Source organism: Poeciliopsis prolifica, unplaced genomic scaffold, assembly GCF_027474105.1.
Source record: "Poeciliopsis prolifica strain line A6 unplaced genomic scaffold, Auburn_PproV2 SCAFFOLD028, whole genome shotgun sequence".
NCBI lineage: Eukaryota > Metazoa > Chordata > Actinopteri > Cyprinodontiformes > Poeciliidae > Poeciliopsis > Poeciliopsis prolifica.
The window spans coordinates 915503-934460 of NW_026562403.1; the positions used below are offsets into that span (position 1 = coordinate 915503).

Genomic DNA, 18958 nt, shown 5'->3' on the forward strand with positions numbered 1-18958 from the left:
GTGACCACAGTTACATGACGTTACATTCATTACCACACACTACAGTACACTGTACATTAAGGCATGAGGTGTTGTTGATGCAAAACATCAACAGAAGAATCACTGAGAAATGCAATGCACCCAGGAATGAAATGCATGTCGATGAAAATGTGCAGTCACGCTGTAAAGGCTAATTATATAAAATTATAGACCTTCCAGCAGTTAACCTACTAAATGTAACTGAAAATGTTTACAACATCCAGAATTACTAAAAGTTCAGCTCTACATTGTTTCCAGTCAAGATACTGTGCCAAAATATGTTTACATTAATAAAAACACAAAGAAACCTTTTCAATTAGTATTAGCTAACCTGGAAATTACATAAAGTTGCTACTTAGAGCACCAACCTCACCTCTTATCTAACTCTTACATTTTAAAAGCTATCAAGTTTTCTGTTATGTTGTTTATTTATAAGGTCGGCAGTAAATACAAGCAAGGTTTCACTATGAATAAATCATCTCTTTTGTGTTTTTATAGGGGTCTAAATGTACAGTGCCATGAAAAGTGTCCATACCTCTTTCACATTTCAACCACATTCCCTCCACATAACAGGTACAAACATAACAGGGACTGTTAAGTTGAAGGAAAATGGAATATGCTTTTCAAAATTTGAATGCATTTATATCCTTCTTGTTACTCTAATGCCACAAAATAAAATTTGGTACAAACAAGTACTATCAAAATCCACCTCTATACCCTATAATGATTTCTTTTCTTCCAACATTGGAAAATGGAAACAGTGTGGAACGAGTTCACAAGTACCAAGATATGGCTGACAAAGGGAAAGGAGGGCATTAATCAAAGAAGCAGCAAAGAGGCCAATGATGACTTCAAAGAAGCTGCAGAGAACAACAAATCAAGTGAAAGCATTTGTCAGCAGAACAACTATTATAAATGCATTTTAGTAATCTAACTTTTACAGACTAGAGGGATTAATAAGGCCTATAGAGGTCTTGTTTGCAGGTTGCCTCATCATGTAGGGAACTGAACCAGCATGTGATAGAAGGGTCTCTAGTTCAATTTAAATTGAATTTGAAATCGATGGCAATACAATGTGTTGTGGAAATCTTACACTGAATACAATCCTGAACACACCTTCCCCTTGGGGCCATCTACCATGATGACGCCTGAACCTACAACAGCTGCAACAGCATAACTAAGATCATAGCAAATTTGAAGTGTTAGCAAGGTAAAAGTTTGCAAGGCTTTGACAGAAATAGCCTAAAAAACATGCAGTTGTGCCTGCAGGTAAAGGTATAGGCAGGTATTGAATAAGAGGAGAACACACAGACTCTTAAGAAATAGTTTGTTGTGAAGATTTTTGAGTTTCTTCCCTCCTCAAAGAAACTGTCATGGTGCCTGTCGGTTTAAATTCCAATTAAATATCTTAAAGTCTGTTGCAATGTGACATGTGAAAAGGTAAAAGCGGTATGAAGACTTTTGCCAGATCTTTCCTGTCCAGTCAGTCAAAAGAACAAACAATAGTATACAACATTAAAGAAAACTTTTTTTAAAAACTTGACACTATGTAAGCTAATGCTACAATGAAAAGTCTGTTTTCGTATGACTAGAGCATAATTTAAGGATGCAATGTACATTTTTATGATATAATTCATATATGTGAATATCTACTTTACTTTGAAACTCTATTTTACATACAGTATAATCCATTGTTAAATTGACCTGCCTATAATTTGCATGTACAGTAAAGTATGTAACAGATGTAGCTGGAAGTCAGCACAATTAAGTATTCAGTTATTTCAAACATCAGTAAGTAGCTGCACAGTAACTAAAAACAATTTTGATAAGTCTATTTTCAGTTTTACTGAGTAACACAGTAACATTTTGCTCACTGCCAGCAGTGCACAATATTAGGTAATAGCAGTACATTAGAGTTTATCTGATATTTAATACAATTTACAATACTACCGATACTACCCGTCCTCTCTGAGCACCGTGCCTGCAAATCTGAAACATTCTGCAGCCCATCATACAATCAAGAGCAACAGTAGATGACAATCTTGAACATGACATACAGCAAGGTGTGCAAAACAAATCCAGAAAGATGATTGGATGGTCACAAACAGAATTAAGCAACCTTAAATGTCGCTGCAGTTTGTTTCCTCTGCAGCCTGCCTTTACATAGCACAATACAGTCTGATGCTGCTCAGCAGTTTGCTGCCTCTGGAACTTCATACATTTCTCTCTGGAGTTCAGAAAGTGCTTGTGGTGATGTTGAAGAGTAGGGATTAGATCATCCAGTAGTAAGTCGACTCCTTACCCATACCCTAACATGACGACTGACACCCACAGACTCTGCCATGTACAGATTCCAAATGACCAATCACATTCAGAGGGGCAAATCTCTTAAAAACAAGTTACCACCACAGACAAATACAGTAACAATACAATCACTTCAGCTCTGAAGATTAACACATTATCTGTTGCGTTTTTAGGATGACAGCAGTAAGAATGACAGAGCTATTTTATGGACACATGTAGTTAAACATGTGTGCTATTAATCCACATTGAGCAAATCCATTTAGAATAGTAGTGGTGACAGCTGCATTCAGGGGCAATTGAAAGAACGAAGCAACTCGAACCAGGAATCCTTTTGTCAGATGACACTGTATCCATTCCTGTGAACTTAAGCCCTTTTGTAGCAAAAAGCCACAGACCAAAAGATCACGATATGTAGGAGGTACATGTGTCAAGAGATACCAGGTTAAGCTGTGCAAGCTCATTGTACAAATTCTGCAAAGTTGAATAAACATACAAAAATAACAGGAATAGAAGTGTTTGTGTTTTTTTTGCAGACATGATCGTCATAGAAACTTTCTAATGAATTACTGTAGTTTGCTCTTTCCAGACAAGCTGTTCTTTTGTCATCTCCAGTTTGAAATCATAATCAACATGCAGTCTGGCAGATTGTACAAACACTTAAGGGAAAAGTGTTACATCTCTGAGGCTTGAGTTACTGTTGAATTGCTGGTTGTCACAGCTGGTAAGCAGCACTTAGTTGTCAGCTCAGGTTATTGATATTTATAGCCACAGATTGAAAGTTCTGTTCAGGCAAATTTGTAATTTATTCAACTTAAAATTCTAATATGGGAATATTTAGCAATCCACAAGGTCTGATCTTTGCACTTGTTCCACTGTGCCATAAGTTGAGACAGTTTTTTACTACTGAGGTTTGAGTTTAGATTTGAATTTTTAGAGCTGCTATTGTAAGAAATAATACTTTTAAATTTATTCACAACTCTGAGCTGACTTTGCAAACCTGAAGTGTTTGCCCACGGAGGCAGAGGGATAAATGGTCTGCCTGAATGTTTGGAGTATACCAAGCTAACAGTGCTTATCTTCTATTGTGTTCTTTACAATTTGCAAACATAGAGATGGACTCCAGACTGGACCCCGCCCTCACCACCTGGTCAAATAATGGCAGATGATCCAGAGGGTGAGTTTGAATTTGGGGAGGAAGGAAGGTTCCAGAAGAGCCACTTGCGTTTACATTGACGTCTCTGGTACAGGTAGTCCTCTTTTTCACGCTCTTTGCGTGCTCTTTGGTAGTGGTCGTCTTCCTTCAAGTACCAAACTGGTGGCCAGCGATGCTTCTCAAAGTAGTCTTGGTTCTCTGCGACGGAATACATTTTTATTAATAATTTATATTTTTCAGTAAAGAGATTTTTTTTAAGAAGATAGTTTCAAGTTACCCTAAAAGTAGAAACATATTTAGTGTTAATGAATGACTTTAGCTAAAAATTGTATCTTCAGGTTAGAGTTTAAAAAAAAGTCTTTACAGATTTTGAGGAAAAATCTGCCACAAAATATCCAATAGATGTATTGCTGAGTTCAAGACTGTATTTTCCCAGATTCATAATTTCATGTCGCCACCAACACTGCTTTGCATCACCAAATAAGATACTAATGTCAGCAGCTTTATTCTTTAGTCGTTTGTGCCAGAATCCAATTTAAGGATGAGAAAAACAAAGACAATAGCAGAATCATAGCACAGTCTAAATGTGTTACCTGTGGACTTTGCCTTCATTTCACGTGGAAACTTGCGGCAGACACTGTTGTAGTTGGTACAGATGTGGTGCAAACACCATCCAGTCAGCTGCTGGGCTCCGTGGAACTGTCAACATTCAAAGTCACATAGTTATTTTAGTATAGCATCAGTTGTTCAAGCTAAAAAATGAGATTTTTAATCTCTGATTAGGAAAAATATCCTCAACTTTGAAAACATACTTGAATGTTGTAACACATTTTTGCATATGGTAGATATGCTTCTTCAATCAATAGATGAAATGCTTCTTGAAAGACTTTCAGTAGTTAATTCAATTTTGTATTCATTTTTGCAAGAAACTGAGGTAATATGAATATATGAGTGCAGATTGGGCTTTCTTTTTCATCACCTTGTGGTGTCAAGATCACTTTCTCCTCACCAGCAGTTTGTGCAGATGATTTGGATAATTTATAAAAGTCCAATTTGCAAGAGAAAACACAATCAAAACTCAATTGACATCATTGACAGGTGAACGCACCTGGGCCATATCCAAGTATATCAGCACATCGCCATCAATATCCGTCCCCATCATCGCAGACTCTGTCAAAACTGTTACTGTGTAGAGTTCTGAAAAGAAACACACTTTAGAGTCAGAGACCAATTCAAAAGCATGCACCTTTATTTTTGATACGATCCAGTGCAGGGAAGTAAGTAACAGCAAATGCAATACCTGTGAGAGCGACCAGGTGGGGGAGGCAAAGACGGTTAGCAAGAACAATGAGCTCCATTGCATCCAAGTCCGGCCGAGAGCAGAATCGACCCATGTAGAGATACTCCAGCACAGCTCGCATGCAGCTCCGGGTCGTGTTGGGAAGCAACACCTTACAAACAGAAAGACGGGGCGAGGAATTACTTACAAGCTCAGCTTTTCTTCTGATTTGTAAATTCCAGAAGCTCATCTGCTATGAGAGGATTTATTTTTCCTAAAATATCTATAGACAGAATGTAAGAGCTCCACAACAAAACAGGCATTATTCTATTAAACAGTCTAAAACCTTGGTTAATTAATAGGCATTTTCTCTCTTTATGCAGACTTATGGATTTGAATAAGGAGTAATGATTAAAAAAATTAAGTCATTTTAGCCATTTTCACATAGAAAATGGCTACAGATGATACAACAATACAGAAAAATGAAAATAACACAATGCAATATGCAAAGCTTTTTTTAGTTTAGCCCCAGAAATAAACATTTATATGCATAAGGATAACAGGATCTCTAGAAAATATCTGAAAAGACTGAATTCCATTTTAGTAATTAAATTGTAAAAAGGAAAAAAAAAAATTATGTTATAGATTGACCAAACATTTTCCATATCATTTGCAGATTTAAATGTAGCGTCATATTTTTATTAACAAAAAATATTACCATTAAAAACTTAATGTATTTAATGGGTCTGCTAGAGAATCTTTACAGGGAGAAAAAGATTAGGGTGATGGTGAGGAAACCTGTCAACCCCAAAATGTTGGGGCGCATCATTGTAAATAAACAATCAAAATAGCAGAAGATACTTACAGAGAACAGGCCAGTAATTATAAAAACAGGTTGACTACAAAAATGCCAATAAAGATTTTTACACTGGTTTATTAGAAGGCTTTCTATAATTTTTGGCACACCATTATTATTGTATTCTCAAAACAGATACTCTTTTTTACTTCTGTTCATTATCATTTGAGAAGAAATTAATGATAATTTTATTATCATAAAATATGTGTTTATAAATCATAAGTAAATTATTTATTATCATTTGTTTCTGATGTCTGGTTTTCCATCAGAAACAAACTTCTGTGTAAAAACTCAAATAAAAATCTACGTAAATCTAAATTTTCCACAAGTATGAACAAGTTTGGCTTTAACTATGTAATGTATTTACCTGCAGCAGCAGTGATACAAGCGAAAAGGAGAAGTATCCCATCTCTTAAACTGTCTTAAAGCAGATTATAGATCAGCGCGTCTAAAAATAGACTTAAGAAATATAATCTTGGTTTGAAATGTGTTTCTTCTTCTTTTAGTAAATCACTTTGGAGTGAAAACACACACCATATCTCCCTCACAGATTGACATTGTGTTTGGATCACAAAGCCAGTTTAATCGCATTAAACCAGAGTTAGAGTCCCCTAATTGAATTATCCCTCACATTCCCATTGGAGTTCTGCTAACGTCACCCTACCGTGCTTTGCAAAAGTATCAATATCCTTTGAACTTTTTGCCATCTTACAAAAAGTTTAAAGACGTTAAAAACTTAATGTACTATATTTTAGCGGGACTTCATGAGATAGACCAATACTAAATTGTGTGTAATAAGTCAAAGGAAAATGACACAATTTAAAACTTCACTTCCAATTAAAATTCTGAAATGTGTTTTGTGTACTTTACAAAACACATTTCATTAGGAAGACTGGAAAGGACCTATGAAAAGCAAGTTTAGCAAGTTTTCCTGACTTATCTTACATTTTTCTGGACTCCACAAGAGCAGATGAATTTGTTCAGCCTCTTAGAAAAGTAAAAACAACAATTTCATTTTGTCTTAACAGAAAAGTGTCTTACTAGCTTTAAAGAATATCTGATCTGCAGTCTGTACTTGGCTCACCTCCTTGGTGCAGCTCTCAACGAAAGGTCCACCAAACATAGCTGCCATCCAGTCACAACTAGAGATGAGCAAAGGTTTGTGGGCCATGATCGCCCCATCATCGAGCTTGAATACCACGTCTGCAGCATCAATAGTGAAACACTGGTAAGACCTTAGACATAACTTTGTCAAAGGCAGTGAGGATGCAAATATAATAAAAGTTTTCTCACCAGAAAAGGTGCCTTTAGCCAAGCACTCTTTTACTCTGTTTGTGCGGCGTACATGGAAGGCTTTGGTGATTTCCTGGTTCATGAAGGCTTCGTTGTTAAGTATGTTTGCCACCATCATCCGCAGATCAAAGACCTCCAGCAGCTCAGCAATGTGTGCAATCTGCATGAGTTCTTTCTCGTTCTCATCCAGCTGACCGGTGTACAGGTAGCGAAGCACTGCTCGAAAAGGCCCGAGCTGGATCGACAGGTCCATGTGTACTACGGTCATGAATCTGGGGGTGTACGTCACAGGGTCGTCCACCAGCTCTTCCTGAATGCTGACGAAGGCTCGACTCCATGAGGAGAGCAGCCTGCCGCGTCGGGCGCCCTCAGAGTCCTTCAAAGTCCCGTCACTCGTGCACGCCCGCAGGTTGGCCCTGTCTCCATCGTCGCTGCTCTCACAAACATCAAAGCTAGCAGCACGCATCAGCAGCTCTCTGCCGGAGAGAGGGCCGCGCGGGGGCCGTTCAGTCTCCTCATTTTGCGTGTCCATACTAAACAGGTCATAAAACTTTGAGGAGGATGTTGCCAAGTATATCTTGTGTGCAAAGATTTTCTGTCGCTCCTGCAGGACCAGGATAACATCAGCACAGTGTGGGTCCTCCAGAAGACCGGCCGGGTGCTCTTCTGTGGTGGAGGGCGGAGGTGGCACAGTGATGATAGGCGGGGGAGGCTTTGGGGGGAGGAAGGGCGCTTGGAGCAGAGGCCGCTGGACATTTCTGAGGTGAGATTTCCAAAACTGCAGATGGCGGCGAGAGATGAGAGCAGCTCGGATGGCGTTGTCAAAGACGTCCTTGACACCAAACTGAGCAACAACACTGGTTTCATAATACGGGACGCCCAGCTCTTTGGCTACCTCCCTTCCTCTCTCTGGTGGAAGAATCTCATTGGATTTTATAGGTCTGAAAATGAGAAAATATAGACCAATGGAGAGGAGGGAAACCAAAATCTGATTTATTTACTTAAAAACTGACTGACATTAAACTAGATTAAGTGTTTCCTGTTTGAGGTAAATAAACATTAAATGGATCATTTCTGTTTTGTTTAATTGACAGAATAAAAAGACAGTTTCTTTTTTATTACTTTGCTATTTAAATTCAGAAGCAGCAATTGCAATTTACACATTTTGAGCGTTTTTCCACAAGCTCCCAACAATAGTTTGCCATCATTTTGGATCATTCCTCCTGATATGACTGGTGAACCTGAAACAGATTTATGGGCTTCTTTGCTCACACACACGCTTAAGGCTTTGCCTACACATTTTTGATGAGATTACATTTTTGGACTTTGTGATGGATACTCCAGAACTTGGATTTTGATGTCCTTATATCAATTTATAATTAATTTACCGCCGACATAACAGATCACAGTCTACTTCTTAGAGTCTGTTGTGCCTGGTTTAGCTTACTGACTGATGTTTTCTCAATATTAATATAATGATCTTTTTTTTTCTCATGATGCCATCTATTCTGTTGAGTCAGCCCCTCTTGCAGTAAAACACCAACACAACATGACACCAGCTCCGCCATATTTCAAAGCTGGGATGACGTTTTCAGGTTTTCAAGCTTCCTTGGGAGTTGGGTGTGCAACTATTGAACTAAATCAAACAAAAAATGCTTTTCATAATTCATCTGGGGTTTTTCAAAGCATTGTAGTCTCACTGCCTTTGCATTTGAAGAAAGTAATAAAACTACTCTAAAAATTCTCTCTGAAAGTCTAATCTTATTTTATGTCAGTGAAGGGACTTTTTCATGCAGTGTATGCACATATCTGGTTACATTTGTGTCTCTTTGACAGGAAAAGTTTGCATTAAAAGAAACGTAAAATTAAGTCTCAGTACCTGGCCAAAGGCCTCCGTGCCCTGTTGACTGCCTCCAGATCTGCATAGCGCAGGTCCAGCTGGCACCCGACCAAGATGACAGGAGCGCGGGGACAGAAGTGCTTGATCTCGGGGTACCACATGGTCTTTACGTGGTACAGAGAGTTGGGGTTCGCAATGGAGAAACACAGAACCACAACATCGGACCTGAAGATGGCACAAGTACATGGTTAGTTGCAATGAATGAGTCCCACCAACATCGCCTTTAGCAGCTCCTCACCTGCCGTACGCAAAACGCCGGTCCTTATGATGATCTCCAAAAGTATCCCACAGTCGGAGGGACACACTCACATCATCCACTACGTCTCTGGAGCGCTCTAACACCTGAGCAGCAACAAAACATGAATATTCATACATTTTTGCAAACCACATGAACCACTTCAGGCATTTAAGACGTGCTATTTTGTAACAATGTTTACCATTCCTACTCACCTCTTGACATACTCTGTATTGATCGATTGCCCAAACTGTGGGCACGTGCGTAGCAAGTAGCTGGTACTGAGTGAGTGTGGCATTGCAGGCCCGGGCGCAGATAAGGCGGGTCTTTCCAACTGCATTGTCTCCCACCACCACACACTTGATAGTTTCAACGTTTGGCCTCTCATAGTCCATATCAGTGTCTGTCAACTGGGACCTGAAGAAATTACAAAACCGGAACAAAACACTGCTTTCAGATCCAGAAGTCTACTATGGCATCCCACTCTGTTTCTCATCTGCACTGCTCAGTCAGCCTGCAGAGCTATCAATGAACGGTCTCGTGACTTCCCTGTGCTCATTCACAAGTTTTCCGTCACTGATTCTTAAAGTGACCAGCAGACAAACAGAGGGGACACTTTATTTATCCCAGTCTTTAAAAGCAACACACAGCCAAACCTTAGCTGGAAAGCATAAACAATCTATCTCTTAGCTACAGAAAACTCATAGTCCATGACTATTGAAAAATATTGAAAATGTTAGTCCATCGAGGATAAAGCGATGCCATTTTAATGTCAGTTCTGCCATAGCAAAATGTCCAACTTTATAAGAAATATCCTCTGTCCAACTTCACTAGATCTAGAATTTCACAAAGAAGTGTCAGCTGCTTTCAATGCATCCTTGCTCTAATGCATCTGAGTCAAATGGACACATTACTTTCTCAGCCAGTCTTCCGACTCACTGGGGCCTGTTAATGGCTCATTTATCTATTTCAGATACGACGAAACTATCAAGATCTGCAGGACCCCGGCCCCCAACAGCATAGGGGTTCCTTGGTTTAAATGTTTAATCTCAGAATAATTTTAGCAAACTGTGAGAATTAGCAGTCAAAGGTAATCAATAATTAAAATATCACACTGCCATTTTCTGAATGAAGTGAGTCTGCCGTCATACTACCTCAGCTGCCTCGACTCTGGATCAGGAGTAATCCTCTTCTTCGAGCATCTCAGGGCTTTGGGCAGACTCCTGGTCATTCCAAAGACTAAGTCTTGGTATTTATTTATTTTAGCAAAGACTGAAGATTTCTTATGCACGCAGTGCCCCACTTCCACTATTAAAAGGAAGGCTGTTTCTTTCTGTTTAAGCCACCAGCTCGTTTTCATTCATAAAACAGGCTCCCTATGGACAACACAAGCTGCAGCCCTGCTTGACTCATATCTACTAACACACAGACACCTAACAGTTTGACCTTAAGCTGGGCCTCTGTGAAGATCCACCGCCTAAAACATTGCTCTACTAACATGCCCTCCCTGTAACAGCAAACATAACTACACTGCGCAACCCTCAGATTAATTAATCTTTTTTTTTTTTTTTTACAAGGTCGGACATTACAGATAATTCACAATGCAAAGAGTCTTCCAGCAGAAAATGAGCAGGCGGGTCTGCATCCTCCGCCGCCAGACATTAGAAGGAGAATGAAACAGTTGATTTCCTACCATGAGGAGCGAGCTGTCCCTCCACCACCGAGACAAACTAGTCATGAGGCTTTGCTGCATTACACGTTATGTAACGCCCCGTCACTGACTCCTGAGCCTGTTTATCCGGCTCCGTGCGACTCCAGCGCAGAACCAATGACAACGGATTAAACGCAGTCCGACTCCGCTGCCCGCGCTAAATGCCGCGTGAAGCCCTTTCTTACCGCAACGCAAGGAAGTGCTGCTTTAGGTTGGTCGACGGGCGAGTCGGAAAGCCGGGCTCCATCGGATGCGGCTCGCACCTGACGGCTGCTCGTATGCAGCTTCATCTTCGGGGCAAGGGGATCCGACCGAGGCTTGGGAAATAGCCGACCGAGCGCTGACGTTCAGGCGAAAAGCCCCTCCGCGTCGGCGCGCATAAAGGCGGCTGCGGCGCCGGGAGCCCGACCCGCTGCTCCGAAACCTGCCGCTGCTTGCAGAGCTGCAGCTCTGACCGTCATGGAGATCAACTTGCACTTACTGTAAGGCCTCGGTAGCTAATAATAGGCAGGCGCACAGAGGGAGGCAAAAAAAAAAAAAAAAAAAAAAAAGGGGGGATCATTATAAAACACTGATCCACTTTAAAGTCGCACAAATCTCATTCTTCTGTCCTGAAGCAGCCCCGATAGAGTCGGTGCACTGAATGGTGTTTACACACGGAACTGAATACAATAGTGTAAGAGAGCAAAACACTTGCAAGGCTTGTCTTTAGCAAAGAAAACAAACAACAAAAAAAATGTTCATGCATGTCCAAAGATGCATGCAAGATACCAGCAGAGGCGTATCTTGCATATGTTTGCCCAGGGCTGCATTAGAAGAGGAGCGTCAGAAAAAAATGGTCAATTTTCTGAAAATATTTTTTCTTGTTGGGGTTCCATTTGAAAAGCTACACCACAAGAAAAAAAAAGAAAAAGAGCTATATTCTGGTTTATTTGAGTGTTCATTTTTCAAAGTAATAATTTCACATTTGTCACAGTTCCAAACTAAACAGTTAATTCACAAACTATTATTTAGCTAAGAAGCTAAATATTTAGCTTGGAAATTGAGTATTTAGTTAGGAAGGTAAATATTTATTTCCCAAACTAAACATTTAATTTACAAACTAAATAATGTTACTTTTTATTTTGGATCTATTCAGACCCACTGGCGGGAACCGTTACAGATTACAACAGTCTCGTTTCCCCACGCTTCCCATATCTGCGCCCTCTGTCCACCCCACATTTTCCAGCTGTCACAACTATTTTATTCATTGGTAACGCGCTGTAAGATTTTTTTTCTGAGCTATCTTTAAACGCAAAATGAGTGTACATTTGGCTTTAGGTCTCTCCGTCTCCATTCCACAAATGCTTCCCCTCCTCCAGTCAAGTGACTGGCGAAACTCCTGCATGCAAGATTTTGAGCTTTTATGATCAAGAAAACTTAGATATACAAGCCCACTAACACACAAAGATTTTGTTTCTCTATCTTGAGGACTTTATATCGACTTGCATTCCTTTCTACAGCCTGACTCTGACCCTTACCCAGGGCTGCTGCTATTAGCAATACGTATCTGACATGAAACCATACGTAAACTCAATTCACACCCCTAACCCAAAAACAACACTTCTTCTAGTGAGAAGCAGGCTTCAGTTCAATCAGTTGTAGTTGTTATTGACACACATATATAGTTAGTGGTTTCTTGGTTTCATTATGTCTCTTTCTGCAGGTGTAGAAGCAGATTTCTAGGGCATCGTCTCATATTCTTTTCATCCTTCTTTCTCTACTCTCTTATCTCCCTCTTTTCTTTTAAACATATTTCTCCACATATCTCCCTTTCGTTTTCAACATGTCCATTACATTACATTTGAAAAAAGTAAATACAAGAATTACACAAGAATACTCATCACTTCAAATTTACCATAAGTCATTTCAGATATATAGTCAGATTTACATCCAATTACAATCCTCTTCAGTCCTAATGATAACGTCATACCATCAAATTCATCTTTTCATACACTGTTAACCCTAAGCTAGACTAAAGTTGTAAATTCAATCATTTTGACCTTTTAAGCACATCACACATGTCTAAGTCTCACACAGTTTTAGAAAAGACAGTTTTCTACTTATTATGCTTGATAAGAACTGTCATAATAAGCATAAAAAGAGATGTTGAAGTCACAGTATTTTACTAAATTATGTAAAAATAATTTTTACTACCTGAAAGTTATGTAAACCAAACCTTAAATAGCAGATGTAAAATTGACTTTTACTGAATTCCTAAAGCTAGATCTGCACTTTACTTAATGTAACTTTGCTTTCATTTTCAGAATCCAAGACTATGAATGTGTTGGAAAAAAACCCCCAACAACAACATAAACATAAATTGAAAACTAACTCACCACTCGCAGATACTGCCTGCCATTGTAGAAAGAGTTGAAAAGCCTAACCAGTGGATCTTTCTCAGCAAAGATAGCAAACCAGAGTTTTGAAAGCAAAGGATATTTTCTTCAGCATCTGTTTGTGCTCCGTTCAGATTGCAATGACTGACTGAAGTCTGGTGTTTATACATCCTAATCTTGTTCCAGCACCAAGAACAACATTTTACAGTTGACCTTTATACCTGGGCAATTGCAACATGTTCCTGTGAGAGCGGATTTATTTTGAGTTAAGAAATGCTTCAACGTTAAGCTGATTTCAACAAGGATCGGTTGATAAACCCTGAACAGATTAATATTTTAATACAACATTTTAACATTTTTATATGTTGTGAAATTATTTCAGCCAGTTCAAAAAAATCCTGGAGCACAAAACAGTACTAATGGTTAACTTTTCTTTTATTATTATTCTGATTAGTTTTTTATATGAATAATCAGTGCTAAAAGTCCTGCGGTGGCCAATTTAGCCCACTAGGTGGGGCTGCTACTCAACATTTCTTCTTTAAGGCAGCCTATCAGCAATGTTGACCTGTTGGTTCATAAACTATTAATCTCCTTGTTCAAAATAAATCCACAGGCTAATCACAAAAAGGCACACTTTTTGTTAATACTTTTTTTGTGTGTTGTTCATTAATTTTTGCTTTGATTTTATAATAAACCTTTTCTTATCAAACAAAAGTTTTAATTAACAAGTTTAGTGACAAAATGTTATTTATAATTTTATTAATAAACACAGTGTTTTTATACTTTTGTTTTAAAATATGTTTCCACTCTCATCTGTTGTGCGGACACTTAGAAACTACTTTCTGAACGGATAAACAAATTAACTATACACTTCTGAGAAGGCCTTGACAATCACAATTAAAAATTGTAAACTGTACGTAAAAGCCATATTGATGTCAGAAAACCAATAGATTTAAACAAAACAGAGTTATGATAAGAAAAACTGATAAAAAATATCCATTCTCAACTGTAACAGACTTCAAAACGTCAGTGGTTTCTCTGAATAAAGAGTGTTTATTTAAGTACCATTGAAGGTGTGTGTATTATTGAACCTGAGTGTGTAACTACGACCATGTTTGGATTAGAAAAAATCAGCAAGTAGTTCAAAGTTGGAAGCTCAGTACTGATCGTTTAGCTATGTTATGCTATACAAATGTTGCCCCCTGTAAAAAGAGGGTTGCAAATGTGTTAACTGCCCAACATTGTTCTGATATTCATGCCAATGTTGAGAAAATGCAGACCTGTGCTTAAGTCTTATATAACACATTTGATATACGATTCTCTCTGAATCGTTCTTGGAATTTTGTTCTGTTTGATACTTAATCGTTTATCACCTATGCTTAAGAAGGACTGCTGATAAGAACTGCTCTTGATGGGCTCTTGCCAATCTTTTTTTTTTCTTAAAAAAATCTTTAAATGGCACAGAAGTATCTCTTCTTTCTTTAAACAGGTATCTAATGAACTCACCTTTGCAAATGAGTGGCTTTCAATTCTAAAGTAATCACATTCTGCAGCATTTAATCTGCCACATCATTGTTGTCATTATCATTTTCATGATTGATCTTGTGGTTGACTTCGTGGTTTTGGATGTTTAAGGAGCAGCAGGATGGCTGATAAGAGTATTACTAAATGATTGACAGAATAAAGACAGCTATTGATTTGCTTTCCTTGAAATTGTGCAACAGTAAATGTCAGGGGTAACTGTTGTGTAAGCTGTTGTGTTAATCGTACAAGACACACGCTTGTGTCAGAGTCCAGTCCAGTCTCCTGCACCATTCAGACAGTCAGAGGCTCATTCCTGTCTTATCGTCTCCATGGCTTCAGCTGAGACAGAACGTGGAGCTCCTTTCTCGCTGGACTCTTACTATGTTTCAGAAGAACTGGGTTTTGTGCTTCCAGACCCCCTGGTAGGAGGGATAACTTTTATTCTGCATGCTTTTTAATTATCACACAGACTGTCTCAAGGAAATGCCAGAGCTTGACGGCTGCTTACAAGTCCTATTCAGGAAAGAACTTTAAAATATAAACTTCCATTCTTACTGATTTATTTTTATGCACATAAACAAAAAAAGCGATGCTTATATTTTTATGTGTTTAAAAGCTGTGATGTGGAGCAAATATAAAGTGAAACTGACTTAGATGGAGACATTGGAGTTGATCTGGATTGTGTTTGTTTTTTTTTGTAATGGACATTTCTCCCAAGGTGCAAACCGTGTGTGTTCAATATTCTCACGTTCTTCACTTTGTGCTTGCAGTACATCAGCATTTAACAGCAACTTTAAGATAAATATGTCAAAGTTTTTGCATTTTATCAGTGTGTTTTTACCATTTTAATTGGTATTTCTTTGTATTTATCCTAATTATAAAACTTCCTGTTTGCAGGAAAACCTTCCATCTTATTACCAGCCATGGATGGATATTGCCCTGCGTGTGCCAGAGCTTGTGCACAGTCATGACCTGCGCTCCCATATCAACAAGGTAAAAGGTGACAATCAACCAACCAGCAGAGTACCCTGCTGATTGTTGTAAGATTGCTCAGAGTTGTTCTGCTTCTCCAGATGCCTCTGCTGAGCACCAAGTTTCTCCAAAACCACAGAGAATTAAGGCTTGCCCACCTGGCCCTTAGCATGGTAACCATGGGCTATGTGTGGCAAGAAGGTGAAAATAATACAGTGGAGGTGATGCAGTTTGGCTTTTTCCTGTTTCATTTCACTTCACAGTCGGTTGGTGTGTGAGGTTTTTCTTTTCCATAATCTCCTTTAAAGATGCTGCCAAGAAACCTTGCTGTTCCTTACTGGGAGGTGTCACAGCGCTTAGGACTTCCATCAATTCTCACCCATGCAGATGGAGTATTAGCTAACTGGAGGAAGAAAGATCCAGAAGGGTAGGGGAAGAAATTTCCCACAGATATTTTTAATTACACTCCACATAAATAAATAAAACGTTCTTTAAAAAAAAAGCCTGCTTTTGTTTTTTTCATGCCTGTCCTCCAAACTCACATGCAAGACCTTTTGACATGGAGTGAGTATTTCTCCTTTGATTTTTCCTCTGATTCGCCACCGTAATATTTCCATTTACACATTTCTTTGTTTCTTTGTTTTTAAAACAGGAACTTGGAGTTGCTGGTCAGACTCCCAGGTGGTGACAGTGTCAAAGGTTTCTTTTTGGTCACTCTGCTGGTGGAGCTTGCAGCAGTCCCTGCAATAAGGGTGAAGATGCATCACAAATATCTTGCTTCCAATAACACGTGAAAAATAATGTTGTAACTGATCGACTGACTGGAGACTGAGAAAAATAATTTGAGCATCATTTGGAAGCGATAAAGTTTCAGACAAAGCTGTTGTGCAATTGTGTTACAGAGCATTCCTGCAGTCATCAATGATGTCAGGTGCGGTGACACGGAGGCTGTGACCAGAGCACTTGAGAACATTGGCCAGTCCATAAAGGACATGAATGATGCACTTAAACTAATGCATGGTGAGAATTACATGTACAATGAATGAAAAAGATGAAAGTTGTCCACACACACAAGTAGCTTGATTAATGTTATTTTCCCCCAGTGCATGTGGACCCGTCGGTCTTTTACGGCATTATGAGGATCTTCCTGTCTGGGTACAGAAGTCTGTTTGAATTTTACTTTGCATGGCACCTCTCTGACAACTTCTTAGAGATTTAAGACATGTTTTTTGATATTTTACAAGCAGGTCAATACCCCTCAAGGTCTGTCACATTGTCTTATGTTAAATACCAAAAACACACATTAAAGTTTTTTTTGGGGGGGGGTTTCTGTGGTACATTGGAAAATATTAGTTTAAAAATTTTGAAGCAAAAACAAAATGATAGGCCTACATCTTTCACTGCAATTAGAGCTCAAGATATTTGTGCTTTACATATCAGGAGACTAAAATTTTTGCCCATGTGATTTTACAAAATAGCTCAAGTTCAGTCAGATTAGATGGTCACACATACTCAGTTGAATTTAGGTCCCGACTTTGACTGGGCCATTCTAACACACAAATAAGTTTTGATCTTAAAGAACCACAGTGTATCTTTGTATGTTTAATTTTCTTAGAGTGCACATCACCCTTTTTTGATTGCTACTTATAAAATATATGGAAAGCAATTCATATCTGCTACGCTGTGCTTGTCGGTCACATTGAATTCTATTGAAATAAATCAAGATTTGTGTTTGTAACCTGAGAAAATGTTGAAAGCTATAACAAGTATGAACACATTTGCATGGTGTTGCAAATGATAAATCCGTCTGTACGTCCTCAGGTGGAAGGACAACCCATGTATGCCAAAGGGACTTGTTTACGAAGGTGTCCAGACAGAACCGATAGAGTTTTCTGGAGGAAGCGCTGCACAAAGTAGTCTGCTGCACTGCTTTGATGAACTACTAGGAGTCAAACATGAAGAAAAAAGCCGTAAGATAACTCAACAAATTATAAAATGACAACACAAGTTTAGAAATAACAATGCACTGTGATGCTCTTGTCTTTTTATCAGGTGCCTTTCTAACTCGCATGAGGGACTACATGCCACCTGCCCACCGGAAACTGATCCAAGACATCTCTTTGCAACCATCCCTGAGGGCTTTTGTCCAGCAGCAGGCCAACGAGGACCTTAGCAAGGCATTTGATGACTGTGTTTCAAAATTGTTGGACTTGCGCAGCTACCATATCAATGTTGTGAGCCGCTTTATCACTGTACCTGCTGCCAGAGCTCGGCAACTACGCACAAACAGCCACGACTCAGAGGAGGAGATGGTCAGCAGAGCCCCCACATCACTGGAGGAGAGGGGCACCGGCGGGTCTGGCATCATGACCTTCCTGAAAACTGTGAGGGACAAAACAAAAGACGTCCTTTTGCATGAGACAAGCAAAAAAACTGTTCACGAGAACTGACTTCAATGAGGATATAAATAAAATCAACTCTGCTGTAGAAACACAGTTTCATATGTTAATAAAATTGTCACTTTTGTCAAAATAAGAGTGAGTCTTCTCAGTTGCATTTTCTACAACCAACATTGTTTACCTTGTTAACTATTCCTAATCTATAAAGCATGTGGGAAACCAATTACTCAATCCATCTCTGTTGCTTGCTATTTAATTAAACCACTAAGTCCATCTTTATTTTGCCCTGGAGTGGCAGAGGAATGCACCAGACCATTTGTCTACAGAACATTAAGCCATTAGATGACAGAATGTCATTTATTTGGATTAAGATGGGTTGTGGAACTTAGCTTAAATGTACTTAAAAATAGCTAAGACAATTGCAGCCAGCACGCACACATAATCTTCCTGAATTTATGTTTGTTGGATAGCATTGTTAAAATTAAGTCGATGTGGAAAAATCCTTAAGAAAAGATTTTGAGCTTTGGTAATATTTAGTCTCTTAATTATCTTAACCAACATTGCTAATCTCTCTCATGGAGAAAATGTTGTATTTTCAATAGAACCTTAATGTTTTTTTTTCCAAAGTGTCCAAAGTTTTGTAGTTGTATAAAAGTGGACTTAGTGGGTTTTTTTTGGATTACAATCCTTCTGCAAAAGTAGTGCAATTGAGATCGTGGTCGTGAACTGTTGGCCAAGCATTCTCTGCTCTGCTTCTGAAAATGTTGTTCATCATAATGTTTTTTAGACAAAGTGGTTGCAGCCTCGGAACTCTTCCACGGAGTCATTTCGAGTTGTTGAAGCATGAACATTGACCTCAACTGAGGCAAGTTCAGCCTACAGTGGTTCAGATGTTGTCTTTGGTTCTTTTGTGCCCTCCTGGATGAGTTGTAGATG

General features: G+C 38.9%; 2 protein-coding genes across 5 annotated transcripts; one reads left to right on the forward strand and one right to left on the reverse strand.

The window, feature by feature from the left end:
- Positions 1 to 1928: 1928 nt before the first annotated feature.
- On the reverse strand, positions 1929 to 13205 carry LOC129371955 (rho-related BTB domain-containing protein 2-like). 4 transcript variants are annotated; one of them, XM_055048872.1, is made up of 10 exons: positions 13128 to 13205; positions 9254 to 9455; positions 9042 to 9145; positions 8783 to 8968; positions 6904 to 7844; positions 6695 to 6813; positions 4776 to 4926; positions 4584 to 4672; positions 4069 to 4174; positions 1929 to 3673 (listed from the first exon to the last, which is right to left on the reverse strand). In XM_055048872.1, the coding sequence occupies exons 1-10, from the start codon at positions 13148 to 13150 to the stop codon at positions 3471 to 3473; spliced, it is 2124 nt and encodes a 707-aa protein (XP_054904847.1). In that variant the 5' UTR covers positions 13151 to 13205; the 3' UTR covers positions 1929 to 3470. The 4 variants fall into 4 exon arrangements, with proteins under 4 accessions (XP_054904847.1, XP_054904846.1, XP_054904848.1 ...); XM_055048871.1 differs by lacking the exon at positions 13128 to 13205 and adding an exon at positions 10935 to 11465; XM_055048873.1 differs by lacking the exon at positions 13128 to 13205 and adding an exon at positions 10732 to 11465.
- Positions 13206 to 14750: 1545 nt separating this feature from the next.
- ido1 (indoleamine 2,3-dioxygenase 1) lies at positions 14751 to 18158 on the forward strand. Its single transcript, XM_055049323.1, has 10 exons — positions 14751 to 15073; positions 15549 to 15644; positions 15725 to 15844; positions 15932 to 16050; positions 16173 to 16187; positions 16276 to 16375; positions 16526 to 16643; positions 16727 to 16778; positions 17445 to 17593; positions 17676 to 18158. The coding sequence occupies exons 1-10, from the start codon at positions 14981 to 14983 to the stop codon at positions 18071 to 18073; spliced, it is 1260 nt and encodes a 419-aa protein (XP_054905298.1). The 5' UTR covers positions 14751 to 14980; the 3' UTR covers positions 18074 to 18158.
- Positions 18159 to 18958: the final 800 nt, after the last annotated feature.

Excerpts from the sequence above, each read along its gene's own strand:
- LOC129371955 (XM_055048871.1), bottom strand. The coding sequence starts at position 10,996 with ATGGAGCCCGGCTTTCCGACTCGCCCGTCGACCAACCTAAAGCAGCAC. Across the intron at positions 9,456-10,934 it reads CAGCACTTCCTTGCGTTGCG|GTCCCAGTTGACAGACACTG; the intron begins GTAAGAAAGGGC and ends TAATTTCTTCAG. Across the intron at positions 3,674-4,068 it reads AATGAAGGCAAAGTCCACAG|AGAACCAAGACTACTTTGAG; the intron begins GTAACACATTTA and ends ATTCCGTCGCAG.
- ido1 (XM_055049323.1), top strand. The coding sequence starts at position 14,981 with ATGGCTTCAGCTGAGACAGAACGTGGAGCTCCTTTCTCGCTGGACTCT. Across the intron at positions 15,845-15,931 it reads GTGAAAATAATACAGTGGAG|ATGCTGCCAAGAAACCTTGC; the intron begins GTGATGCAGTTT and ends TCTCCTTTAAAG. Across the intron at positions 16,376-16,525 it reads CAGCAGTCCCTGCAATAAGG|AGCATTCCTGCAGTCATCAA; the intron begins GTGAAGATGCAT and ends ATTGTGTTACAG.